The sequence below is a fragment of the Schistocerca piceifrons genome, chromosome 4 (genome assembly GCF_021461385.2).
Source record: "Schistocerca piceifrons isolate TAMUIC-IGC-003096 chromosome 4, iqSchPice1.1, whole genome shotgun sequence".
NCBI lineage: Eukaryota > Metazoa > Arthropoda > Insecta > Orthoptera > Acrididae > Schistocerca > Schistocerca piceifrons.
In genome coordinates, this window is record NC_060141.1 from 617,025,283 (window position 1) to 617,046,804 (window position 21,522).

The following is a 21,522-nucleotide window of genomic DNA, read 5'->3' on the forward strand; positions in this document are numbered from 1 at the left end:
GTAATGATGTTTCAAAAATTATTTCATTTCTGGTAGCAAAATATACCTGAATCCTTTTATTTTTTAGCCCTTAGAAAATTGTGTGTTTACCTCTCAGAGTGCAGTTAATACCCAGATTGGGAACCACTGGGACAGAGTGAGTGTGAAGTACTGCGTGATCATCATTAATAGCTGCATCAAATAAAGAACTCCTGTATTTTACTTTGTAAATCTGCAAATGGAGCTAAGGATTTCTGCTTTAGCTTTGCTACCATCAGTTCCAGTTCCTGGGTTATTTGTTACTTCATGGACCCTAGCTTCCATTCCACTGACAGCCTATATATATATGATCAGAATTTCATCAGGTTTTGTGAAAGGTCTTTCAGTATGGTTCTCCTACGACAATTGTTAAAGGCTTCTCAAATTGCACACTTCTGACATACCAACTTGTTTCATTTAATGTATCTCTATCTTCAGTCCTCTGAAATATTTTACACTTACCGTACGGTACTCGCTGTTCCTTTAAAAGTTTCTTGCAGAGATATTAGCTATCACTGAATTTTATTCAGTCTTTTCAGATCAACAGTGTATAATATTATTTGTATGGACAGAAACAAATAATATTGATGCCACACTGTGTTGTGTTTCACATTAAGAAATACATAGGTCTGCAAAGCAATGCGGGATTAGGCAGTCACCAACAGTACCAAATGAAGAAATAGCCCCAAAGCGTGCAAGTATATGACGTTTTTTGATGTGAGTATAAATGGGACAGAAGTACCACAACTGAAGATATTTTATTGCATTCACACAAAACACATTTTGTAACAGAAACATGCATTTTATAATAGTTCTAAAGACACATATATCTACATCTGCATGATTACTTTGCAATCCACAATTTAAGTGCCTGGCAGAGGGTTCATTGAACCACTTTTAAGCTACTTCACTGCCTTTCCAGTTCTACTCTCAAACAATATGCAGGAAAAATGAACACATAAACCTTTCCGTGCAAGCTTTGATTTCTCTTATTTTATTATGATGACCATTTCTCCCTATGTGGGAGGGTGCCAACAAATTATTTTCACACTTTGAGGAGAAAGTTGGTGATAGAAATTTCATGAGTAGGTCCTGCTGCAGCAAAAAACTCCTTTGTTTCAGTGACTGACACCCTAATCCATGTCATATCTGTGGCACTTTCTCCCCTATTTGAAGATAATACAAAACTAGCTGCCCTTCTTTGAAATTTTTTGGTGTCCTACATCAATCCTATCTGATGCGGAGCCCACACTACACAGCAATATTCCAGAAGAGGGCAGACAAACATAGTGTAAGCAGCCTCTTTAATAGACCTGTTATATTTTCTAAGTGTTCTGCCTGTTATATTTTCTAAGTGTTCTGCCAATAAATCACAGTCTTTGGTTTGCTTTCCCTACAACATTATCTATGTGATCATTCAAATTTAAGTTATTCATAAATGCCTGCAATAATTATAAAGCAATGGTGAACAATAAGGCCACACAAATGACGAAATCACTGACCCAGAAAAGAATGACAATGGGGCATAGGAACACTTAACAGATAAAAAGTTTCACAGGTGGCAAAAAGTTTAGGAATGCCAATGACACAATCTGATCTTTTGGAAATATTAGTTCCTTCTTTGGGGAAGAGAGAGGGATAGGTTGGAGAATGTTACAACTTACAGTAGGTCCCTCAGGACCCAGGATGAGACGAACCCACCTATAGTGAGGAAAAGGGGGAGAAATATATGTAGGAGAAATGACAGGGAGAGTAGAAAGTCACAGATAGTCCACTCAAAGCACTCTGCCAGAAAAGACCAGAGATGATGAGGACAGAATAACAAGTAGGGATACTCCAGAAGAGGGCGAACAAGTGTAGTGTAATAGACCTATTATATTTTCTAAGTGTTCTGCCAATAAACCACAGTCTTTGGTTTGCTTTCGCTACAACATTATCTATGTGATTATTCCAATTTAAGTTATTCATAAATGCCTTCAATAATTATAAAGCAACTGTGAACAAGTCCAGGAATAGATCCAGATGGAAGGATATGTTGGAGGGCAAGTTTCTTTCTATGGAGATCAGGTAACTAATAGCAGATGGGAAGATCCAAATAGCCTTTGCCACCTACAGGCATTCAGGTCCCTTGAGAAACACTGTAAAGCATATTCAGAAAATGGGTACTAGGTGTCCCCAAGGCATAAAGTTCTCATATGCCCATACATGCCCAAAAGATAGGTCGTGGCAGTAATTCTGTCTCATAACCATACATTTTGCTACGAGTTAAACTGAGTAGAAGACAGAGCATCACATAGATGAAGAGTAGCCAAGCAGTGTGTACCTTCCCCTCACATACACATCACATAATGATTGTGATGGTAAAAACACAAAAATTTAAGCTCACTGAGAAGCTTATCAGCATCAAATGGTTCAAATGGCTCTAAGCACTATGGAACTTAACAGCTGAGGTCATCAGTCTCTTATCAGTATCCTTTACAGTTACTGTCATGGTAAAAGTACAAAAATTCAACCTCACAGAAAAGCTCATCGGTATCCATTCTTCCTGTGCACCATTTGATTATAGAACAGGAAAGGAGGAAATATTAGTGGTACATGAAGTCCTGTCAGAACATGCTGTAAGGTGGACTTGCAAAGTGCAGAACTGGATATAGATGTGTAATGCAATTCAGTATCAGTTTGAATCAAACTTCCATCATTGCAACTCATTTCTTCCACGCTAATTTCTACAAAATCACAATGCGAAAAGGTAATGAGAACTGTGCAGTTATTAAATTTCAATCACTTTCTGCCATGTTTCCTATATATGCTGTATCATTGTGTAAAAGCTACAGTATTGGATATTACTTGATAATATTTTGTGATTGTCTTCTAGTCTAGCCTTCAATGGAAAAGATAGTAAAGAGAAAGCATTTATTTCTAATATGTATTGGAATTGATTATACATCCTAATCTCCTCTCCACTGTCTCTGTCCATCTCGCCCTCCCTGTTTCTTTGTCTATCTCCTTGTCTCCCCCCCTTCCCCCATGCATGTCCATCACCTCCTCCCCCCCCCTTTCTGTCCATCTTCTCCTCCTCTCCTCTCTCCATCCCCTTCTCTCTCCCAACCCATCACCTCTTCCCCTCTTTCTCTGTCCATCTTTTCCTCCCCCCTCTTTATATTCATATCCTCCTTTCCATGTTTTTTGCCATTTCCTCCCACCCCATTTTCCATCTCCTCTTCCCCCTCTCTCTGACTTGTTTATAGTTATTGCAAATTCCGATTCTGTAATAGTATTCTACTCATAAACCATACCTGTTTGCTAACAATGTTTCACTATTTTGTGTGTGTGTGTGTGTGTGTGTGTGTGAGTGTGTGTGTGTGTGTGTGTGTGTGTGTGTGTGCGCGTGTGTGTGTTTTACACTATTCCACTGTTGAACCAGAGCTGAGGATGACGCAGATCTACCCTGCAATACCATTCAGATGAGATGTTGATTTCTCGTAGGGTGGTCTGGGTAGTGCAACCTGACCCACCTCATTGTGTTCTACGGCCTTCCATGAACCATTTGCACACACCTGTTGCATTGCCAAAACACTTTGTCCTACAGCAGCAGCAATTTCCTGGATGGATGCTTTACATTTCTCATGCCAATAATGTGCCCTCTTTCAAACTCACTGAATTGATGGTACGGTTTGCACATCCATCTGCGAGGCATCCTGCATGTCTGCTCAGGTCACATTGATCCTTTACCTTTGGTTTATAGTGACAAAGAGAGCTGCAGGCACTTTTTACTGGTAGGTAGTGTTGCGCTGTGATGTCGATGTTGACCTTGGACCTGAGGTCCGACGTGGTTCACATGCTAATCATTTCTGCAGAACATACTAATGTACATGAGTTTAAATATTGGTTTGTTCAAGACCATTCATCTCCAGAATTTCTTGAGCAATATATATACATAATTAGAGAGAAAGAGAAAGAGAGAGAGAGAGAGAGAGAGTGTCTATGTGTGTTTAAACATTTATTACAGTAATGCGTAAAAGTTTGAAGTAAATCAGAAAGGTAGTCAAAATTTCAATGAAATTCCTCAAGAACTTCTGGAGATGAATGGTCTTGAACAAACCAATATTTAAATTCATGTTAAGAAAAAACTAGGGATAGGATGTTCATATTCACAGGACATGTACATTAGTATGTTCTGCAGAAATGATTAGCATCTGAACCATGTCTGGGTGCAGGACCAAGGACAACATCGACATCACAGTGCAACACCACCTACCAGTAAAAAGTGCCTGCAGCTCTCTTTGTCACTATAAACCGAAGGTAATGGATAAATGTGACCTGAGCAGACGTGCAGGATGCCTCGCAGATGGATGTGCAAACCGAACCATCAATTCAGTGAGTTTGTAAGAGGTCGGATTATTGGCATGAGAAATGTAATGCGTCCATCCAGGAAATTGCTGCTGCTGCTGCTGCAGGACTAGTGTTTTGGCACTGCAACAGGTGTGTGCAAAATGGTTCAAGGAAGGCCGTAGAACACAATGAGATGGGTCGGATTGCACTACCCAGACCACACTATGAGAAATCAACACCTCATCTGAATGGTATTGCAGGGCAGATCTGCATCCTCCTCAGCTCTGGCTCAACTGTGGAGCAGTGTAACACATTGTATACAACGGGGGTGACAGTCTGTCACCGTTTATTATGGCACGGATTGTGTGTGGGTCATCCACTTCTCCATCTACCTTTGATGAATGAGTAGAAACAAGCTAGGTGGCAATAGTGTATGGAACAACATCACTGGAGACAGGAAAGGCATCAGATAATGCTTTTGGATGAATCTAGGTTCTCTTTATTTGAGAACGGAGGCTGCATTTTGGTGTCAACTCAAGGCCTTATGGTGTGGGGTGCTATTGGTACAACCACAAATCACACCCTGCACGTGTCCAGGGCACTGTGACCAGTGTGACCTATGTGAATGACATACTGCGACCCATAGTCATACCCTTTCTCCACAACACCCCGACGGGCATTTTTCAGCAATACAATGCATGACCACATGTTGCTGTCTGAACACTTGCTTTCTTCATGTCACAAGACGTCAGACATTTACCCTGGCCCACCAGATCACCAGACGTGTAGCCAATTGAAAACGTGTCAGTGTGCGAAACAGTGGAAACAATGTGTGTGGTGCTATGACCCAATGGAAACAATGTGTGCGGTGCTATGACCCAATACCAACAACCACAGATGGACTTTGGAGACAGGCGAATGCAGTGAGGATGGCTCTACCACAGACCCCATTTGTGCTTATACGTGTCGATGCTATCACGCATGGAACAATTCAACAGGGCCCATGGCAGACCCTGCACTTACTAGGCAACAGGACACAGGCTGAACCGAGGTGACTGAAATGCTAATCATTTCTGCAGAATATATTAATGTATAGGTCCTGTGAATATGAAGGTTCTATCTCTAGTCATTGAAGGTGTTCTATTTATCTTTTTTTCTTTCTGAACATAAGTGTACATTTTTATAATGCTTCCCCTTTTATTGAATATATATTACTTATATACCAGAATGTGTATAAAAACACAAGAGTATTTGAATGCAATGTTATGTCAAAATTTCAAAGGAATGCCTGAAGAACTTTTGGAGATTTCAGATTTTGATGAAATGAACATCTATGTCTGTACTTATATAGACACTATAAATGTTACTAATTGCAAATCTCTGAAAGCTTTGGACCGAATGGTTTGAAATTTTGACAAAACATTGCATTTGAATATTTGTCTGTTTTTATATACCTATTTTTAAAAATATGCAATGCATAATTTTTCATTAATTTATTAATAGGGAAATACTGTTACGAAAAAAATCTCAAAAGGTTACAAACGCACCCCCCCCCCCCCCCCCCCCCCCCCCCCGTCACAGAAATAAGAACTTTTGGAGGTAACAAACAAACATTTACATATTTATTTATATACATAGTCTCACAGATAATCTCGAAATGGTGTAATGGATTTGTCTGATAATTTGGTTATATTAAGGCTTGAGGTCCTGCTACATTACACTGATATATGTTTCACCTGTTTTTTGTGTTGTTAAGCAAATGGAGACTGGACCTTAAGTTACGTTTCAGTGCTGAAATACTGGCATGCAGTTCTCATTAAGCAAGGGTTTCTTGATGTACTAAGAAGCTGTCTCCCGTATATCATACAAGAAATTACAGAACCAATAATGGAGCAACTCAAAGGTAAACCAACACCTTGAATAAATTAGACTTACTTATTAATAATCCTATGGACATTTTGTGGTGCCAATGTTCTGCTGACTGGTGAAGAGACCCTGGAAGAAACTGGAGACAAAAAAGTGAATTTTGTATAATATCTGCAATTGAAACTAACTAGTCACAGAATTTAAGCATTCAAAACACAACACATACTCTCATATGGAAGAATAGTAACACAGAGGAACACACATTACTGAAATTAATTGTATACTTGAGGTGGATTCAAATCAACCCTAAAATAATGAGGGTTCAGAACTGTAATTGATACGTGACAAATTAATATGGTCCGTGTTTTCACCATATGCAATCAGACCCTGGGTTTGTTTCTGGGAATCTCTTACAACGCAATTAGTATATGAGTTTACAAGATAACTGTAGAGGTTCCTCATGAGTGGTGCAAATAGAGAGCAATCAATAATATCCAAAACATGTTCAATGAACATCATACAGGGTGTGTAAATAAAGTTTCCAGACTGATTTTTTCCTGATTAGCGGTGCATGTGCAGACCGGTCTCATCACCAGCGCCTGGAGCGAAAACATCATGAGTGCAGGGAGCATCTGTTTCGAAATGTCGCCGAGAAATCGGAGCATCGAAAATGCAACGCCTCTTGGAGCAGCAATGTTCGATCAAATTTTGTGTAAAACTGAACAAGACTGGTACAGAAATGTTCAAAATGATTCAAGAAGCTTATAAAGAATACACCATGTCTTGTGCCATGATTTTCATGCGACACAAGTCGTTCAAAGATGGCTACGAAGACTTGGAGGACGATGAGCACTCTGCAAGTCCTTCAATGAGCAGAACTGACGAAAATTTGCACAAAGTGCATCAAATTTTAAACAGTGACCAATGTCTCAGCATCAGATGAAGTGGGTTTGAATCACTAACTGTGTTTCAGCTAGTGACAGAAGCTCTAATGATGAGAAAATTGTGTGTGAAACTTGTCCCTGAAGTGCTCTCAAATGAACAGAAAGAATGGTGCCTCACTGTTTCGTTGGAAAAGCTTGAAAGTTTACAAACTGAACCTTTTGGACAAAGTGGTCACTGGGGATGAGACATGGGTCTTCGAATATGGTCCAGAGTCGAAGAGACAAAGCTTGGAGTGACATACCTCCGCATCACTTAAGTCAAAGAACGTCCGCATGAGCAAGACATGTGTGAAAAGCATGCTCATTGATCCACAAAGAGTTTGTGCCTGCCAGATAGACTGTCAATGGTCAGTATTTCACTGGAGTGGTTCGCCGTTTGAGGGATCGAGTCCACCGAGTCTACCCAGAAAAGAAAGACGACTGGGTGCTCCACCTTGACAGTGTGACCGTTCACTACTGCTTTGCTGTCACTGAAGTTTTGACCTGGTTCAACATGGCAACACTGCTATATACACCCTGTAGCCCCGACCTTGCCCCCGGTGACTTCCTTTTGCTCCCCCGGATGAAGAAAGACCTGAAAGGGAAGCGGTTTGTCAGAGTTGCAGTGGTCCGAAAGGCTTCGACAAGAGTTTTGAACAGCATTCCGGTTAAAGATATCCAGGGAGCTTACCAGCAGTGGAAATCTCGTTGGCAGTGGTGTGTGGATTCTCTAGGCACCTATTTTGAAGAATTTTAGTCTGATGTGTGAAAGCATTTAATAAGTTTTGTGTTCTGAGACCAGTCTTGAAACTTTACTTACACACTCTGTATAAGATAAATGTGCAGGCCAAGCAAGTCAGAATGCCTGACATTCTTCAAAGAAAGTTTGCAAATTCTCCACTACACTGCAAAAGGCTTTTTCTGCCAGAATATGACTTGTGGAATAGCCTGAAGGACGTGAAATACCTTAAGACTCGCAAACGGCACTGCTGTAGCAGTTGCTGCTGATACTGTTATCAATGTCTAGAGGTCACTATAAGGTATTCTGTCTAATGATATCTTTAATCATCACATCTTGCTTTCATCTATTGTGACAATCAACAATTCAACCTTCCTGAGCCATATTTGCTTCCACGCCCACACCCACACACACGCACGCGCACACACACACACACACACACACACACACACACACACACACACACACACACTAGGAGTTTGGATTCATTTGGCCTGTTCTTCATGGATGTTGCATATTACAATAATAGGATTTGTGATCACATGCTCATTGCTACACACGGAAATTCAATCCCATGGCGTAGAAAGGTACAAAGTAAAAGGATAGTAAGGAAGCTTGAGTATGCTAACGTTACCAATGGAACTTATTTATGTACACATTATTGTGACAACATAAACAATGCAAAAAGACCACAAATTCATAATTCCCATGTTATAATCATTAATGTTTTCTTTATTAAAGATTTATGATTATTCTATTTGGATATAATGATCAAATGATATGATTGTAGATAACTTTCATGATCCTAAGAACTGGAGCATCCACGACTTAATGGATACCACAAATGAACAGTGTATGCTGATAGGGGAAGTTACATTTGATTCTATTTCCAGGCTTGATGCTGGTTTTTGGACAGTCATTTTTCCGCCACATTAAAGCGCATACCTTATATTGGCACCAGCAGCTCACAATTCTACATAACAGAAATGATCAATTGAAGCAAAAAAGTCTAGTAAACATTGGTTCTAAAACACTTACCTTAAGATCTGTGAGAACTTCTTCATCTTTGATATTGTGAAACAAACCTCTTCTACTGCATGCTCTTTGCTATCCGTGTTTTGAGAAGCGGTAGTATGGACACATACAAAAAACATGTCCAGTAAACATACATGTCTTACCAGCTATGAGCATTTGTTCAGTAGAAGAGATGAGTTTCACAGTAGCGAAGATGAACAAGTGCTCATAGCTCTTTAGAGCCCATGTTCACCGAACATTTTTTTCTTGTATTAGTCCACACTACCGCCTCTCCAAACACGGAAAGCAAAGAGCTTGTAGTAGAAGAGATTTGTTTCACAGTATAGATGATGAAGACATGATCATAGCTCTGAAGGTATGCATTTTACAGCCCTTGGTTCTTAGACTTTTTTGCTTTGAATAATCATCCCTGTCATATCTCTGAAAATTGACCATTCCTCCTGGTACACCCTGTGGAGTAACTTTTGTGAGGAACATTTCACAGTGGCTCAAATTATTTGTGACATCCAAAACACACCAGACCACAATGTTAGATGTTCATCAGAAATGATATTCTGCACGGGCATGTTTGCCAATCACATGTCACTGAATTAAAGTCTCTAATGTAGTCTTCACCAATGACAGCTCATAGCCATGTGCATTTTCAAGAATAATAGACCAGAGTTTTATCTCTTTGTGTTGTAAATTTTATAATTTAGCAGACAGTTTATGTTTAACACAATTGTGTTGGCTCTGTGAACTACATACCTCCTTATGACTCATATACTGGTAAAGCAGAAAAAAATCTTTTCCATCACAATCAATAAATTTCACAAAAGGTGGACAAACATACAAAAAACTAAATGACACTGACATTAAAATAATCTTATAAAAAGGTTATTTCATTCCATGCAGTTCTGTGCTAGACAGTACAAATTTCTGACAATAACAGTAAAATGTGGGGGAATGGCATTATGTACACCAAATGTTCGCAGTTTTTTGGGCATTCATATTGGAAAGAACTTACAATGAAAATAATGAATTGTATATTTTGTATGTAACTGTTGATATGATAAAAATTTCAGAAAATTTGTTTATTCTTTCTATTTCCATTTATTAACATTGGTATGGAATATAAACTATCTCCACCATTCATGATTTATATACGTAACTTGTAGGTGACCCTGGTGAGTGCATATGGAGTTTTAAAATCTTATTTGTTTTTTGAAGATGTGTGTGCGTGTGTGTGTGTGTGTGTGAGAGAGAGAGAGAGAGAGAGAGAGAGAGAGAGAGAGAGAGAGAGAGAGAGAGACTGGGGGGAGGGGGGGGGGGGGGGACATCAAACTCAGATCCAACATTCAGTGAAACCCCACTTTTACACTTTTCAAGGATCTTCAAAAAAAAAAAAAAAAAAAAATGGTGTAAAATGCAGGAAAATGTAACATGTGGGAAATAACATTTTAAGCTGTAGAAATTCCTTATAGGATACACCCTTGCACTTTATGTGTGATACATGTATATAACAGGCATTAAAAGACTTGTTAGGGAACTTCTTTATTATCTAATAAAGGTTTATTATCAAATAAAAACTGCTGATGTAACTGGAACTCATAACTGTCTGGGAAGTAGAAACATTTTGACTCAATTTTATGTCATGATTGATGTTTTTGAAAGCCTGCAGCTGTCATCAATTATTTAAATAATGAAGTACTGCACTAGTGCAGTATCATCTTTAGCATGATGCACTTCGAGAATTTTTTCTCACTGAGAAGTGCAAATATGTAAATAAGTATTTTGTGTGGTGTTTGTGTATGTGTTATTTTGTGTCTCTTGCAATGTAGTCATCTTTTTGAGGTTATCAGTGACTGTGCCTCATCAGTTATGCAGAAAACCACACACACACACACACACACACACACACACACACACACACACACACGCACGAACTATCACTAACATTTTTTTGTTTGCGTGTATCATCACAAAAAATTTGTATTTAAATACTGCACTTGACAACGAGTATAAATTCTTGAAACATGTTTTACTCAGCATGAAGAAAATACGTAATTGGCGCTGTGTTTAAACTAAAAACATTTGAGCAACGCAAAATGAATGACGGTGTCAACTAGCACTCCAAGTGGCCATACGCCGAAACATACCAAGTATGGTTCGACAAAGGTGTCATGATGATCACAACAGTCACAAAACTGCATTTGTGCAGTAGAGACGATTTGGAAATGGTTGTGATTGGTCATGAAATCTTTATTCAAACGAACCTAGTTACTCCCATCAGCCACCATGCCAAGTAGAGCTTGGAAGTGGTGGGAGATATGGCACGAATTGTTCCAACTTTTACACATTTACCAGTTCAAATCAGCTGAGTAGAGTGCCCTAGTGTTAAGAAACTTAACAACGTAATATTTGTAAACACTACTGGATGACTAACATCATGCCAGCGTCATTTTTTCTACACAAACATTATTTTTCCAATGCGTAAATTGCGGGAAAGTAAAATATGTTGATGCAAAATCAGGTGTAAATTAACATGGTGGGGCATAGGAAATTTGACAGGACCAATAAAAAATGTCGTAAACGGCAGAAAAACGTTAATTACATGAACATAAAAGTGGGATTATACTGTAGTTTAGTCCTCTTGAATATCACAATGGGGTAGCCACTGAGCTTTAATTCCCCTTCCAATGGCTGTGTCAAACTACATGATTCCACAAGGCATTACAGAGAGATTTGGAATTTAATCTATGCCTTGTGCTTAGGATAGTGATCAAGAATGTCATAGTCCCACCACATCAACCCCTGCCAACCAAATAACAGTGGTGTTAATTTCTTCTCCTCCCACCAGGATTGGACCTGGTTACCTCCAAGTCAAAAACAATTGCATGAGTAAGAATTAGCAGTCTCATCTACAGAGGCGGGTATTTCTCCAATGAATACAGCTGTTGTCAGACAAAAAGAAAAAACAAATACATTTTGGCTGGCAAATTATTCTACTTCATACTCTGAATAGATAATCTCTCTCTCTCTCTCTCTCTCTCTCTCTCTCTCCTCTCTCTCTCTCTCTCTCTGTGTGTGTGTGTGTGTGTGTGTGTGTGTGTGTGTGTGTGTGTAAAAGAGAGAGAGAGAGAGAGAGAGAGAGAACATATGGACATGTTCAGTTAATCTCTTTAAATGTAATTTAAAACATATCATGTAAATGGTCATCACACAGTAATATTTTCACTGAGAAAATGTGCTATTTTTTAACGTAGTTGGCATGTTCCATACTGTACCAGTATATTACAAACATTGAACAACTAACTGACCTTCAATATCTCTTGTCTTCTCCACTCATCCTCTTCATCACTCCAGGAGCCTGCACAGCTATCCGAGGTGGAACTATTATAGTAAGAACGTGAGTTTACATATTTCAACACAAGATTTTTGAGTATGCAGTCAGATGGTTTTTCCAGGAGACTCTGCAATAAAAATTAAAAGCTAGAGACACTAAATGAATTAAATTATACTACATTTAGGGCTGGAACTGAATTGAAGAAACAATATTTGTTGGCTCAACATCGAACTTTATACTCAAATTCTGTATCTATTATTGAGCAGGAATAGTGTTGAATGGTTGAGAGAAGTAGAGGATGTAAGCTTCTCCTGTTTTGGCAATGCTGACACAGTGTCTTTCTTTCTTTTATAGTGAATCACCAAGCAACTGAATCACATTCATACTCCTAGCTTTTAGTTCATATTCATTGCACTTTCACACCAGTAAGAAATATAAACTTTATTCGTCTCAAATACCACAAACTACTACTGAACTATAAATACAATGGTATTACCTACATCATTAAATTTAAGCAACAAAATACATGAAATACTCCAAGTGCCTCCCTATGCCACGTCCACTCAAGAAGTGAAGTTGCAATTCTTAGCAGATATCTGGACTCATTGTTAAGAAAAACCATTGTATAGTAACTATTGGTTTCAACTATTTTAAATTTAATTTATAATAATCATCATATTATTTTAGATGTGAGAATGACTATGGTATCCTCATATGTTGTAGGCCTGTACAGAATATAAATACATGAGGGTTTCATTCACTAAAATCTTATCATCATCATCATGGTTATTATTATTTTTTGCAAAAGAGGTGATATATACAAGGAGGCACCGAAAAAAACTGGAATAACATTGCCATGGGCAGAGCTGGTGTAGTACGCACTTCTGCCACTAGACATGTATAGCGTAAGTCATTGCCAGTTCAGTGCCACCTGTGTTGTCGACCTGGCTTTTCTGTTCATATGCAGTGGTTGTTTTTGCTGGTGTATTGTTTTTGTTTCATTTTTTATGATGGCAAGTTTAAGTGAACAACATGCAGCTGTGAAATCTTGTTTTCTACTTAGTAAAAATGCTGCTGAAACTGTTTTAATGTTGGAAACAGCTTACCAAGATGACTCTGTGGGAAAAACACAAGTGTACAAATGGTTTTCTTGAGTTAAAAATGGCAATGTGTTGATTGATGACAAACCTCGTTCTGAACGTCCATCAACTGCCCGAATCAAATCCCCCAGGTCAGACCGTCAATCAAACCTTTTATTTGGAAGTTTTAAGAAAATTGCATGACAGTGTTAATCAAAAATGACCCGATTTGTGGCAGACTGAAGACGGGTTCTTCCTACACAATGCATCTGCACAGATCGCTGTCTCTGCTACACAGCTTTTGGCTAAAAATGATATGGTTCTGCTGCCCCACACACATTACTTGCCTGACTTAGCTCCATGTGACTTTTTCTTATTTCCATGCATGAAATGAGACATGACAGGACATCGATTTGATAATACTGAGGAAGTCAATATGAAAACAAAGGAGGAGCTGTCAGCCATTTCTAAAGATGACTACAAAAAATGTTTCCAACACTGGAAGCACTGGCGGGACAAATGTATTAATTGTAATGGACAGTATTTTGAAGCAGAAAAGGCTATTTTGTAAAAAATTTGAAAATATATAGCATTTAAAAAACAACTTTTTTTTGGGGTACCCCCTTAACATCATAAGTGATGCTGTAAATGTACACTGTGGAGGAATACAATGATTTATAATGATTATTCAAAGAAAGTTTCTTTTGCCAGTCAAAATAAAATTTAAAACGTGTATTCTCAGCTATTGCACGCACACACACACACACACACACACACCCCTCACTTAAAAATAGAAAACAATTGCTAGCATCATAACAAACATCCTTGTCTACAATAAACAGGTATTGGTTTTTACAACATAAAAATATCTATTGTCCTTGACAGTTATCAGTGTAATTATGTAAATTATAAGCAAGCAAAAGTAGATAAACAGTAGATGTATCTGGATAGCAAATTTATTATTAGAGGTTGGTTGGTTGGTTTTGGGGAAGGAGACCAGACAGCGAGGTCATCGGTCTCATCGGATTAGGGAAGGACAGGGAAGGAAGCCGGCCGTGCCCTTTGAAAGGAACCATCCCGGCATTTGCCTGGAGTGATTTAGGGAAATCACGGAAAACCTAAATCAGGATGGCCGGACGCGGGATTGAGCCGTCGTCCTCCTGAATGCGAGTCCAGTGTCTAACCACTGCGCCACCTCGTTCGGTTATTATTAGAGTGCACGACAATGTGGCTGCTAGTACATGCACTCTTATTTCTATGAGAATAGTGTGTTTAAAATAAACAATATTTTTTTAGAAAACTTAGTAGATGGACAACATACGACCACAAGCAGTTCCCCATCATAGTTTATTAAAATACCCGAGCCTTCCTTAAAATTTAAAAGAAATATGATTAAATATGTAGCCAAAATTGAAAAAATATGATCCAGAGTAGTGTGGCTGATTGATCACATACTGAAAAAGGTTGAACTAACCATTTTTAACTCTCATTAAAATATCCTAGCTAGTAACTTAAACAATTGTCTGGACAACACACAAAAAAATTGAAATTATCAATCATTTTGATTGTGTCTGTAGCACTGACATCTGATTGCAATCAACCACATGTGATTCTTGGCTTAAGAACGAGATTTGCATTGGATTCTTTTATAGGTAATTGACAGTGTTGATTGATGGACCTGACAAAGGTCACTGGACTTGTTAGCAAAAGCTGTATTTTATGTTAGAGTAGTACTTGTGCACTCTCTGGTCTGCATCATGAAATCTATGGGACAGAATACAAATCAACTTTGAAGGGTCATTTCTAAAACTGAAGTAAAAGGTGGCTTTCAACACTTCACTGAACGATCCTTGTTATGTAAATACACTGTCTATTATCACCACACAGCTGACACCACCATTAACATCATAACAAAGATCCTGGCCTTCAAGAGAACAGGAATTGTGATTGGCAGTGGCCCATAATTTGTCTCTCAGTTGTTTCAGCATGTCTTTCAGTGAAATGGCAGCCAGCACCACCTGTCCGTTTGAGGCTGAATATATTGTCCGTGCCTTCAAGCATCATAAGGGGTAGGAAAAATCAATGGGGCAGACCTTGTGTCTTTCCTAAGCACTTACTGGACCACAACTGTAAATAGCCACAGCTGAACCAAGTTATGTCACGAGCCTTAACCCCCCCCCCCCCCCCCCCCACCTTTTTAAGTTGCTGCAGCCAATTCTTGGACTCAGAATATAACAGTCACCAGCGAATCATATCAATGGTCTACCTATGCGGGATGCACTATTGGGCAGAATCTGAGTTTCATGCTGGTCACAGCAGTTTCTAAAAGAAGAACCCATATATTTGCTGTAGCAGCCAATCTACAACAATTGCTGTGATATGAGAACAAGTGACACTCCAGATTTTCCTATCAACCGCTATGCCAAGCCTCAATCAGTTAAGTGAAAGCTGTTCTTGGATAATGGTTTCTTTTGTTTGCTATTATATTTGTTTTGGCATCTGCCTCTAAATCTTGACAGCACTGATGGGTAGTCTTACTCCCAAGGTACATGTATCACGGTAATGAAATTCTTAACCATGTGCCTATGTGACATATGGCCTATCAAACTACTACTCTCAGTACTGCACATAACTAAGTCAATAACACGCAAACAAGTATGAGAAAGGTCTCTTCTAATCAGAATATATTTACTAGGCACTGTCTTTATTATACTGTAAGTTTATAGATAAGCCACTATGATGTCTAAAGTTCACTCACAGGACTTCAACTTTTACACACATATACCCACTAATAAATATGTCTTTAGGAAGCAAATATTGAGTGTTCAAAAAAATTTTAAGCTTGCAGCCAGTTGTCGTCAACTACACTTCAAGATATTTCAACCAGGAACCTGCCAGTTATGCTCAGCTGAGCCATCAAAGATTTGTGAAGATGTCGTTTGTTCTGCAATATACAGCACACTGTGAGTATTTCGCACATGTCAAGATCACACTACCCAGTGGCAGCACACTCACTGATGGGACTGCTGAACTCAGCTGTCACCAGCATTGCTGCTCACTGCAGCCATCGATGCACTCTGTCGTCTTTGATTACGGCAAATCATGGAGATGGTAGACAACTAGTAATCGCTCTCATGGCTCATCAGATTTTCTGCCATACGTATTTAAACGGCTTCTTTAATAATGGAGTCCCAAAAAGACGTTGCTGTGGCCAATATTATTGTTTTATCATTCTTCATTAGATGTCTTGATGAAAGCAATCAGTTTTTGAAATTATAATATAACTGGCTTGGGGGCGGGGGGGAAAGGGGGGGGGGGGGGGGGGGGGGAAACACTACTCACCAAGCAGTGGCAGGAGAAAAAACATATTAAAGTTAGTTGAAGAAATGTGCAAGCTTTCAGAGCCAATGGCTCCCTCTTCTGGCAGAAGGGTTGATGGGGAAGAAAGAGGGATGAAGGAAAAGGATTGGTGAGGTTTAGGAAATGGGGAGAGTTACCAAGAACCCTGCGTCGGCAGAGGCTTACCGGACGTATTAGAAGGAAAGACCGAATGTTGGGGATTGCATAAGATGAAATATGAAAACCTGAGAGCTTAAAGGTGGAAGATAGGGTAATATGCAAGACAGAGATTACAGACAAAACACCAAGCAAGGATATGAAACTTCGTGGCAGATTAAAACTGTGTGCCGGACCAAGACTCGAACTCGGGACCTTTGCCTTTCGCGGGCAAGTGCTCTACCTACTGAGCTACCCAAGCACGACTCAAGCCCCATCCTCACAGATTTACTTCTGCCAGTACCTCGTCTCCTACCTTCCAAACCTCCACCAAGCAAGAGTTAACAAGAATGGAAAGTTAAGTGCACTGCACGCAGTAGATATGTGTGCGGGGATTGGGGAAAAGAAGACAGATCAGAAAATAAAAGACACAGAAAACTGAAAGGGAGTGAAGAAAGGAATAGTTACTAAAAAGAAATAATGCTAAGATCAAAGAAATTAACATACATTAAGACCAGGTGGGTGGTGAAAAACCGAGGACATGTTGTAATGCCATTTCCCATCTGTGTAAATCTGAGAAAATAGTGCCCAGGGGGGGGATCCGGATGCAACATTCGGTGAAGCTGGCACCAAGGTCAAGACTGTCATGTTGCAGAACATGCTTTGCAACAGGATATTATGTGGTACCAGTATACACCCTGTTTCTATGCCCATTCATCCTAGCTGATAACTTGGTTAGTCATATCAGTGTAGAAGGCTGAACAGTGTTTTCGTAACAGCTGGTACATGACATGTATTGTTCCACAGGAGGTTCTCCCTTTGATAGCATATGTTTTGCCAGTTACATGGCTATTATAGATGGTGGTTGTGGTGGTGGTGGTGATGGTAGTGGTGACGGGAGAGGGCATAGGACATTTCTTGCCTAAGAGATGGTCACAGGGATATGAGCCATAGGCTAGGGAAATGGGTGCAGAAGGAAAACAGGGTCTGACCAGGATATTGTGGAGATGAGGAGGAGGAGGAGGGAGAGGGGTGGGGGGACAAAAAGTTATTCTAGGCGTGGTGAGAAAAGTGTCAGACAAAATGAACCTCATTTCGGGGCATGGTTTTAGCAAGTCATAGCCCTATCAAAGTAGCTGATTAACACATTCAAGACCAGTATAGTATTGAGTGACATGAGGCTTTTTGGAAGGATCAGCTGTACCAGGACTGGATGTGATGTCCTGGGAAATCTGCTTTTGAATTGGAAGGTGGAGTAATTACATCCAGCAAAGGCTGAAGTGAGAATGGTTGTGTTGCATTAAAGAATCTGCATCTGAACCCAGCCACTGCATGTCTATTGGAGATACAATGTTCGACAACAGCAGAGTAGCTCGGTTACAAAAGGCAAGTGTAGTATTGATATTTGATGTAGTGTTCTTCCACAGTGCGCATGATCCAGCTTATATAATCCATACCATATTGACAAGGTGTTCTGTAAATTCCATTCTTCGCAACAGAAAATACTCATTCACTAAATAAAGCAGGTCGGCTATCTTAGATGGTGGGCAGAAAACCACTTTCACCTGAAAATTACAGAGGATTCTTGCTATTTGAAATGAAATATTTCCAACAAATGTAAGAAATGCTAGAGATGTTGCCAACATGCTCTCCTCTTGATTACTTCCTGGCCCTTGGTTGTAACTGACAGTGAGTGCCCTGTTAATCTGCCAAGCAGAATATCCATTTTCCTCGAACACTGTCTTTAGGCTTGCAAGCTCTGTAGGCAAACTATCTGCATCTGGAACTGTGAGAACTCTTGCGTACTGGCGTTTTAAGCACTCTCATAGTTTGTGCTGGGTTATGAAAACTTGACAATTGTCAATATAAACCAGTATGAGAGAGCATATGATAAACTGAAAGTCCCAAAGAGCCAGCATTGTTCTGTCTAACCAAAACATCCAGGAAAGACAGACAATAATCTTTCTTTAATTCCAGAGTGAACCAGATGTTCTATAAATGGAGCTTGTAGTGAAACAAGCGCTGTAACGTTTGTGAGATACAGAGGCGAGCAGGTGTGCTGGGACTTACCCCGTGGGACTTACCCCGGTTCACTGTTAGTAGCGCCACGTCAACATAACGCATTTGTGTGTAGCGCACAAGTATTGCACCATAATTAAGAATAAAATTAAAAGTTAAAATGGTTTTTTCAAACTTTGTCAGCATATATTTTAATGTAATAATGTTTTAAATGTCAAGTCTTAGAGTGGTTAGATCATTAGTTTTCCTAAATACATCGTTTTAAGAGAAAAATAAGTGGTGCTAAGTAATAAAGCTAGAAATTGGTCATAATGTGCAGAAGTATGTCAAAATTAACTGGTGCAAGTCTCAACATGATAAAATAAAAATTGTAATCAGAATCTACGCTTTTAAGAAGAACTGAAGGTGCTAGATATTAGACTTAGAATGTAAAAATTTGTGTGATGTTTCAGTTCAACCTAAAAATGATAACTATGTGACCACATCAAGTTACCTCTAATAGTTTTTGAGTAATTTAATGAATACTAAAATTGGAACTAAAACATCCTTAATTGTAGAAGATTAAGTAACTGTAATTTTAATGCTAGAAATTTTTGGTTACAGCACATGATAAAAACTATTAAATAATAGAGCTATAACAAGTTTTGGGACTGTAATGTTAATAACAACCAATACAAGGTCTCTTTAAGTTATAGCTTCAGATGCCAGATTGCGCGCTGCCTTGGATGATGTCAGAGACGGGCTTTTGCAAAAAGCAAGCTTTCAGTAATAACAGATGTGAACTTGCCAGGACTGTACACTGTCCTGGATCGCTTAGATTTTTGCTAAGTAACTGTTAGTGTGCCGTCCGTAATATTTACAAATCTGCTTGGCAAATGGTGACAATTATCTTCCATTTTGGTTGCAAGCATTTATTTTGAGTATCAAAGTCAGGGCGAAAGACAATTTGGTAGGAAACTTGTGACAACGTTCCCTGCTTTATTTCTTCATTGATTGTCCTCGGTGTTGATGTATTGGCTGAAAAAATAGGGGGTGGAAGTGCAGTACTGCCTACTGTAAATTACGTAGCTGACAGATACATATTTGTGTTTCACTGTTGTTTACTTTTACTTTTCACAACCCCTCCCCCCATATACACATTTAATAAGGCCAGTGCACTATTGTTTAACTTTTGATAAGCTTCATTAATATGTTGCAGATGAACATCGACTTACTGCTACAATAGTTTCCTGTTGAACATCTACGAGCAGTAAAAGCCTAAGCACATAGTTCACATTTCTTGAAGAATAAAAAGGTATGTATGGAGCACACACTGTCATTGTTTTAACACATGGTCTAACTGTGTAACAATTATTTCACAGTTATGCTGAAGCATTGTTGTTGTTCTAATTGACACAGATTTCTCGTCTCTAAATCGGCTGTGGACTGACTGTCTCAGGACCAAAAATTGGGCCCTTATATGTTCTCACAATAATAGGTACTGAAACAACACATTGTTCGAAGTTAAATTTACAGAAATAACAATTAAAACTTAACTCATTCGATTAACTGAACACATTGAAAAATTGGTTCTTTTTAACAGTTTCTTCTACCACAAGAGTTAGGCCGAATTATTTGTTTAAATGATGAAATTAACAGATGTTGTTACACACCAATATGTTGACAAAACTGTTAATTACTTTGGAATTAATTAAGGGCTGACTTTGCTAACATGTTTTTGAATAGAGCCAAATAGATACTTTAAGATCACTAGTATGTTGTCTTCCAAATGTTTACAATTATTACAGAATTTATATTTGTTTATAAGTCAACAATAGAATTTAAGTTACAAAACAATTACTGATTTCGCCCTATAATGGAAAGTATTAACTATGAAAATAAATTAGAAAATCAATTACATACATAAAACTACGCACAAAATTAGAACTCGTGTTATATTCTTTAAAACTGAGAAACTGAGGGCTGACCTTTCTCTTTTATGAAAATGCAGATTGTACTCAAGTATGTTTATGGCAATTAGTTAAAAAACAAAAAAATGTGAATTAAAGAGGCAGATATGGCAAAACAAAAGGGGAAGTAAAATTATCCTGGCTTGCTTCGTCACAAACTTACCATAGAGATTGCCTCTGAACTGCTCATAGTGCTGTTTAAGATAGAGAGATTTGCTGTCAGTATGAACATAATGAATACTTCCTGTTGTGCATGAGAAACTGTACTGAGTATATGTATCAATTAGAACTCTAAAATTTCATTTATAATCATAGTCCTGATCCCGCTAAGCAAACAGAGAATAGAAGAATTTCTTTCAGTGGGCTGGACAAGAATGTGGACTTGTAGATTGGGAACTATGTTCAGTATGTTCTCCATCACTTTCTGGCTGACCACAAAAATAGTTGCCAGGCTCTCGTAAAATACCGGTGAACCACCAAAGTTATTTCTACTCGCTGCCCCACAAGCTGAGCTGCTCTCCTTTAATTTATTTTCTCCAGGAAGTCATACTATGAAAGTATCATACGTATACCTCCAAAGTACAGTTTTTTAATAATCACTGATTCAAGTGCTGTCTCCTCTAAGTTCTCCATAAAAAGATTGGCTAACAGGTGAAACAGAGGGCTACTCATGGTGATGCTGTCAGTTTCTTCAAAATATTCATGGTTGAACATAAAACAGGACAAGGAAAGAGCGTACTGA

General features: G+C 38.8%; 1 protein-coding gene across 1 annotated transcript in view; it reads right to left on the reverse strand.

Annotated features, from left to right (window-relative positions):
• Positions 1-21,522, reverse strand: part of LOC124796264 (FHF complex subunit HOOK interacting protein 2A-like) — a 208,342-nt gene that overhangs the window by 65,378 nt on the left and 121,442 nt on the right. Inside the window, 2 exon segments of the mRNA XM_047260375.1 lie at positions 6,286-6,345; positions 12,205-12,365. Of these exon segments, the coding sequence (XP_047116331.1) occupies positions 6,286-6,345; positions 12,205-12,365 (221 nt within the window).